This window comes from Homarus americanus, unplaced genomic scaffold (assembly GCF_018991925.1).
Source record: "Homarus americanus isolate GMGI-L3 unplaced genomic scaffold, GMGI_Hamer_2.0 scaffold20930, whole genome shotgun sequence".
NCBI lineage: Eukaryota > Metazoa > Arthropoda > Malacostraca > Decapoda > Nephropidae > Homarus > Homarus americanus.
Genome location: NW_024748502.1, coordinates 9,261,715 through 9,270,256, shown reverse-complemented (window position 1 = coordinate 9,270,256; position 8,542 = coordinate 9,261,715). Strand labels below are relative to the sequence as shown.

At 35.2% G+C, this 8,542-nt stretch overlaps 1 protein-coding gene across 1 annotated transcript in view; it reads right to left on the bottom strand.

The window, feature by feature from the left end:
• LOC121880351 (hypoxia-inducible factor 1-alpha inhibitor-like) overlaps positions 1–8,542 on the bottom strand; it is a 325,317-nt gene that overhangs the window by 275,330 nt on the left and 41,445 nt on the right. The window contains exon 3 of the mRNA XM_042387506.1: positions 1,916–2,064. Within this exon, the coding sequence (XP_042243440.1) occupies positions 1,916–2,064 (149 nt within the window). The remainder of the gene's footprint in view (positions 1–1,915; positions 2,065–8,542) is intronic.

Below are 8,542 nucleotides of genomic sequence, written 5' to 3'. Positions count from 1 at the left end.
TTTTTAGGTCACCCTGTATATTTAAGCCTCTCTCTGTCCATGTAATCCAGTTGCCTCTGAAGATGTCTTGAATAAAGACGAAAGCTAAGGTACTCCGTTGTTTCCATTTTCCCGTGTGATTTTATATATATATATATATATATATATATATATATATATATATATATATATATATATATATATATATATATATATATATATATATATATATATATATATATATATTTATATATATATATATATATATATATATATATATATATATATATATATATATATATATATATATATATATATATATATATATATATATTTGTGTAATAAATGTATGTAGTAAGTACATACCGGTAACCTTTTTCACTCAAATCCTAATGAAACACCACAATTAGAATACGGTGGTTGCTGTTGAACCACCTGTTGTATAAATAGTCGGAACACAGCCACACCACCGAGACGAGGGAACACTCCCACCACCGATCGTCTCGTGTGAAGCAAGCGTATAAATGAAAGAAAATACTTGCAGTGTGTTTAATATGTTACAGTATATTATAAATAAATAAATAAATAAACAAATAAATCGGTAAATCCATTTCAAGTAAATGGAAAAATTTTACTCGATACCGACATTAGTTCCAGTTATCGGTAAATAGCAGACGCTTCAGTGACGTCACTAGTGTTTACACTACACCAGCGGGTATAATTTGATGACATTACTTGAAGTGAATTGGCCTTATTTTAAAAAATCAAGGATGGTTGGTAAAGGACTACTGAGTCAGTGGGTAAGTGTCACATTTGGGGTACTGGTCTTATACAGCAAATAGAGCTCAAAAGCTACTTTTTAAATGGAAATTTGGGGGGGGCGTCTTATGCACCCCGCCGCCTTATAGGCCGTGATATACGGTACATGCATTACTACTGTACTACTAACACCCATTTTGTTTAGGTTTTGTGTAGGGGTAGGATAAAATAGTTTTGGCATGTGGAGAGAATGGAAGATACCATCTCAGTCAAGAGATGCATGAAGGGAGAACTAGGGGTAGAATAATAATAACATGGGGAGAAATTGTAAGAAATGACCTTAAAGGTAAGAACCTGATGAGTAAGGCTGCAAGAGACCATACGGCATAGTGCATTTCAGATAATTCAGACTTCCCCATGCAAGTGTGGAAAATGGCTATAACATGCTGATTATCATGATGAAGAAGAGTTACATTCAGTAGGATCTCAAGTTAAGCGAATTTTCGATTCACAATTTATGTTTCGTGCCACTTTTAAAATTTCCAGCCTTTCAAGAATAGTGATTTTCATTACCGGTTTCGCGAGTCAATGGAGAGTGGGCAGCGTGCAGTGTCACAGCCCTTTGTTAGCCACCGTGTTTGGTGTTTACAGCAGTTAGCTTGAATGAGCGAGAGCGAGCGGTGCAGTGACCTTGGATTATAATATAACCCACTGTGCTTACGTTTTGGGAGATTCTTGTGTAACTATTAATGATTCTTGGGTATTAAGGATTCTTGTGAATTAACAATTCTTGTGTATTAACGATTCTTGTGTATCAATGATTCTTGTGTATTAATGATTCTTGTGTAACTATTAATGAATCTTGGGTACATGTAGGTCATTATAGGGGTGTTCGGGTGATACCGCAGAACTGATTAAGCTTATTTGCATGTATTTCAATGTCACTCATTTCTCGATGCTAAGACTGGTACTAATTTGTCGTGAAACTTGATATCCAACTGTAATAACCATTAATACTTTTCTGGAAAAGTGGAAGTGAGTTGTATGATAATTACAAAATGCCCAATAATGTTTCCTTTATTCCAAGAGCAAGTCGAAGGAAGGAAAGAAACTGTAAGTAAGGTAGATTATGTGAAGAACTTAACAAAATAGGTTCATGGATGTTAAGCCATCTAACCTTCCATTCCCACAAGAAGAAGGTTTGATGTGAGGGGACCCCAGTTGTTTTTCTTCTCCTGAATGTTGAGCCACTGCCAATTGAAGTGCAGGAAGTCCGTCACAATACTTTGGCCAACTGTATTGTCTAAACCCTGCTGCAGGTAAACTCTGTTGGTGGAAGTTTTGTAGTATTAGGCTCAATTAACCTGTGGAATAAGTTTAAAATAAAATGCTTCATCAGAGCAATATTCTTTCAAACATACATTATACAGTACTGGGCTTCTATAAAATATTTTTATCAGAGTAGAGTAGAACCCTAATTAAACAATTTTGATGTAACAAGCTTCTTAATGCGTGGTGTAAGTCCAGAGCTCAGTCACGAAAAAAATAAAGAAAAACAATATGAGAAATATCAAAATTAGTGTTAGCCCTTTGTGTACAGGTTGCCTTTGAGCTAATTAATATTGTCTAGCATTAGTCAAATAAAATGTTAAAAGTGGTGTTTACGTAGTGAAGGCGCTAAACGACAAGATGATTTATGAGATTGTTTTAAACAAAACAAAAACAAAAACAAAAACAAAAAATTTAATAAAAATATGACAATTTCAAAATTTATATGAAGCAGCCAGAAATGTCAAGATTTACTTAGAAAGAATTAAAAAAAAAAGAAGAGAAAATTGTACAAGGAAATATGTATAAATCACAATTGATGTAATACATGAAGCCTAAGCTTCTCGTGATATCACAACTTTTCCCCCTTTTAAAACATCTCAACACATCCAATTTTACATGTAAAATGACACTTCCTTTGTTTCTTCTGTACTGTACATGACAACATTCTGTGGTTATATATCACATTCTGTCTTTATGGCATATGAGTAAGCTGCATAGATCTGTGACATGGTGTGGGGTCGAACTGTACCCACTGAAAAACACAGATCACTAAACTGTAATATGACTCAATATTTATATCAAATACTTTATGACCCACCACAGCAAATGTAAACCTAATGATTCCCTGTCCTCATTAATGGCAGTGTGGGCTGGTGCATCATCTGCCAGTACATCCCGTTGTTGAAATATGTTTAATTATCACATGTAAAAGTAAACAAAGAGTATAATATTATGACAAATTTAAGACTTTAGACTGTACTTCATAATTTTCCAATTGTGAGTAAATCTTACTTCGTTTTTTTTATTGGGCACCCCCTACATCCTTGTGTAAAGTGAAGCGCAGAACCGGTTACAGCGCCCAACAGGGAAGCATGCTAAGTTCATGCTTGCCTTATGTCTCATGAGTTAAGGACGTAGAAGCCTGAAGAGTCAAGGGCATAGATGCCTAAAGAGTCAATGGTTTATGTCTAAGCAAGTTATTGGAAGCTCCAACAACTTGTCCCTGAATACAAATTCGCAACTTTTGATTTACAGCAGGTACCTACTTTGCTGCTAGTTGAACAGGGACCAAGGGACTAGGAAGAGTGTCCAAACAACTTCCACCAGCCCAGGAATCGAACCCGTGACATCTTGCTTGCGAGGCAAGAGCGGTACCACTCCACCAGCGCCCCCCCAGTAAATCTTACTGTTTGATATAAAATACAGTCAACCCTCACTTTACGCGGTTAATTCAACCCACAGGGTACTGCGGAAAATGAGAAACGCGTAAAGTGAAGAACATAACATATGGGATTAATTGAAATAGAGACCGACTGACCCCCAAACTCCACTTTTTCCGACAAAATACCTATGTTCTAGTAAAAATAACATCTTAATTTTATGATGGTACACGCACACAATTAATACTTAAGAGAAATAGAGAAATACAGTCGCCAAGTTAATGTCCATTCAAATAATGGACTCGACTCCCTCCCCCTCTTTTCACTACACTCGCTGCCTCTTCCCTCTCTGAGAAATTTTTGGGGGAAAACCACTAGATTTTAAGGTATAGTAATAAATAATACCTCAAACTAAAGTTAGGATAATATAATTGACATTGCTGGATTCCTTGTAAGACCAGGAATATTTTGAATATAAATGTCATATATTTTGCACAAAAGATAACATATTTACTCAGAGTAAACAAAATACTTACATTAGATCTAAAATTTGTATGTCTAATGCAAAATCTATGATGTTTATATTCAAAATGATCATCAAAGTGTAAGAATTCCAGCAATGTAAATTATATTCTGGCCGGGTAATTTGTATGAATTATATGAGCTAAAACAAATATCTTCAGTTAATAAAAAAAAAAAATATTCTTCACACCATGCCGGATGGTCAGACGGTCCCTCCCTCCCCCCCACCCCCCACCAAACCTCCTTACCAGATAAATGTGTGGGAAAACCAGACTATTTACCTTTTTAGTAATAAATAATACCTCAGACTGAAGTTAGGATAATATAATTGACATTGCTGGATTCCTTGTAAGACCAGGAATATTTTGAATATAAATATCATATATTTTGCACAAAAGATAACATATTTACTCAGAGTAAACATTATATCTAAAATTTGTATGTCTAATGCAAAATCTATGATGTTTATATTCAAAATGATCATCAAATTGTAAGAATTCCAGCAATGTAAATTATATTCTGGCCGGGTAATTTGTATGAATTTTATGAGCTAAAACATATATCTTCATTAAATAAACAAAGAAATATTTGAAAATGCGCTCCGAAATCCATGCCGGAAAACTGAAGGTTCCGGTTTATCGGTTGCCGGATTTTTGATAGGCCACCTATATATATATATATATATATATATATATATATATATATATATATATATATATATATATATATATATATATATATATATATATATATATATATATATATATATATATATATATATATATATATGTGTAATAATATGTATGTAGTAAGTACGTACCGTAATCTTTTTCACTCAAATCCTAATGAAACACCACAATTAGAATACGGTGGTAGCTGTTGGTAACTGTTGTATAAACAGTGGGAACACAGTCCCACCACCGAGACGAGGGAACACTCCCACCACCGATCGTCTCGTGCGAAGCAAGCGTATAAATTAAAGAAAATACTTGCAGTGTGTTTAATATGTTACAGTATATTATACAGTGGGTTATGCTATAACGAACGGATCCTACTACGAATATTCCTATAACGAACGGTTTTACCTATAAAATTGAGAATGCTATAACGAACGCAACTCCTACAACGAACGCGGATGAATACCGGACTATTTCGCCTGGTGCATGAATATTGTTGTACCGCGACCCACAACAAGAGCGTCAGGCGCCATCTTTGTCTCATTGTGTAGCCAGTGCACCACTGTTATTGTTGAAATTTCGTCTTTTGATGTGGAAATTCGCGTTATTTGTATAACTATTTTGTTATACAAGTATACAATTGTAACAATGAGTCGTCCAAAGCGAGTGAGAAAGCTAATAACCCTTGAAACTAAGAAAGAAATCATAAAGAAATGTGAGGATGGAACAAGCATTGCGAAACTTAGTGATGAATATGGGATGGCTAAATCGACTATATGTACGATTTTGAAGAATAAAGAGGAGTTAAAAACTGTGCAAGTGGCTAAGGGAATCTTTAGACTTAGCAAAGCAAGGTGTAATGTGATTGAAGAGATGGAAAATTTACTCTTAGTGTGGATAAAGGAGAAAGAAATGGCAGGTGGTAACATTAGTGAAGCTCTAATTTGTGAGAAGGCCAGACAATTGTTTGAGGACCTTAAAGCCAAGACTCCCAGTGGAAGTGATAGTGATGTGCCAGTGTTTAGGGGTACCTGCATGCTGAATAACACTAAGGTAAGATAAAGTACTATATTTTTTACATTTTCCACAGAATTGTTTCAGTGTTAAGTGGTTGTATTTGGGGGCCTGGAACGGATTAATCCTATAACGAACGAATGCTATAACGAACGAGGTTCTGGAACCAATTACGTTCGTTATAGCATACCCCACTGTAAATGGAAACATTTTACTCGACACCGACATTAGTTCCAGTTACCGGTAAATAGCAGACGCTTCAGTGACGTCACTAGTGTTTACACTACACCAGCGGGTAACATTTGATGACATTACTTGAAGTGAATTGGCCTTATTTTAAAAAGCCAAGGATGGTTGGTAAAGGACTACTGAGTCAGTGGGTAAGTGTCACATTTGGGGTACTGGTCTTATACAGCGAATAGAGCTCAAAAGCTACTTTTTAAATGGAAATTTGGGGGGCTGTCTTATGCACCCCGACGCCTTATAGGCCGAGATATACGGTAGTCCTTTACCAACCACCCTTGGTTTTTTAAAATAAGGCCAATTCACTTCAAGTAATGTCATCAAATGTTACCCGCTGGTGTAGTGTAAACACTAGTGACGTCACTGAAGCGTCTGCTATTTACGGTAACTGTAACTAATGTCTGTGTCGAGTAAAATTTTTCCATTTACTTGAAATGGATTTACCGATTTATTTGTTTATTTATTTATTTATAATATACTGTAACATATTAAACACACTGCAAGTATTTTCTTTCATTTATACGCTTGCTTATATATATATATATATATATATATATATATATATATATATATATATATATATATATATATATATATATATATATATATATATATATATATATATATATATATATATATATATATATATACATACAGTGAGCCCTCACTTTACGCGGTTAATTCAACCCACGGCGGCCCGCGTAAAGTGGATATATCTTGAATAAGGAATCCACAGATTCAGATGGATTAGTGAACAAAAAGACTTAGCTCTAAACAATGTTATCCATGGCCTGTTAGAATCAACGTTACACTCAATATTATCCAGCAACTGCATGTCAGTCGACAGCAGCCTGTTTCCACTCGCAGTAACCAACACTTTTGCCCCAGGTGGAAGTGGTTGCCAAGATGTGGATAGGATGAAATCAGTCTCAACAGGTTCTTCCTGCTCAAGAGACTGAATACTATGATTAGAACCAGGCTCATCGTCCTGATCCTGGAATCCACTGAAATCAGATTGAGTAGATAGAGGTTTCTGTGGACTTCCTACTACCTCACAGTCTGGAGGGTCCAATAACTTATTTTTCTTAGTAGCAGCAGTCTTGTCTAAGTGGGGATTAAGTCTTTTACCTAACACCAATAATCCTAAACCTTCTGCTAACTTGGGATATTTCCATTGTTGTACATTCAAAAATTTACTCTTCAAGGCCTTATTCCACCTATTTTTAATTTGTAATTGCAATAAATCTTTCTTATCACCTGTACCTTGATGAAATTGAAAAATTTGATCATAACAACTGCACAATCCATTGGTGAAAATAGGTTATTTGAGACACAGCTGCCATGAATTATGCAAGCCACATGAGGATCTATCTTAGTAATCCAAGTCGCTGTACATTTTTTATAATTACATGTAGTATGGCCCCCTTGGGTCTTGGGTGAAACTACTACTACTGAATTCAAATTCTCTACTGACAGACAATTCCTTGACTGTAGTGCCTGAGCTGAACTTTCTAGTCCTTGTAGCTCAGCACTCAATAGTATCTCCTCAGGGACAGTTCCATAGTCTCCTCCATTATCCTTAGGCCCGGAGTCCTGACCTTCATCCTCCAGTTGAACATCACTCATCTGAACTAGGAGGATACCATGAGTCACTTTATATCATTATAACACAAAGTAATAATAATAATTAATAAGGGAGAAAGCATTTTCTCCCAAACTTAATCAATATGACTCATAAATGTTATATTATTCGTAAGTTAGTGTTATACAAGTCACTCCTATGACCAATATAAACAATAACTCACTATTTCGTATCTGTCTCTCGACTCTTATTTATCAAGTATCCCTTAGCTCAATGAAACTTATTTATTTAAATTTGTTTTTATAAAATAATTTCATTCAGAACATTTATTGAGAGGAATCATCAAGATCTTTATTTGTTGCCAATCAGGGGCACAGACATTATCCCCAAGTAAACACTTAAGGGAAAATTCCTACGTGCGCACTATCACCCGGCAGGGTTGACAGTGCTGAGCCGCTAACATAGCGATCTATTGGCAGCAAAGTTCACTGTTACTCTAGCAATATTTATTGGGTTGAGAATTCCACCCTGCATTGGTCTCATATAACCCATAGAACGTGTAAAGTCCATTTCAACATAACTCTAGATTGCTAGTAAGACCGGAAGGTCAACATTCCGGAAGGAACGCTAAGTCTAGCAGCCTCGCTAAAGTTCGCCTGAACCCGCTACTGAGGACATCAAAGTTATGAAGAGACAAACTCAACTCTGGCCTTTTTGCTGAGAACAAATAGAAACCCAAGGGCGGAAGCCCAAAGGTTTTGTGAACGTACATAAGAGTAGGGAGAGAGACAGTCATTGTATTCATATTAGCACGTGAATAATTGGGACAAAGAGATCGTAAACAATATACATATATATGTATATATATAGTGGGGTATGCTATAACGAACGGATCCTACTACGAATATTCCTATAACGAACGGTTTTACCTATAAAATTGAGAATGCTATAACAAACGAAACTCCTACAACGAAAATTATTTAAAAAAAAAAAAATTTTTTTTTTTTTTTTTTTTTTTACTAATTTATTGTTTTTTTATTACAAGTATTAATGAT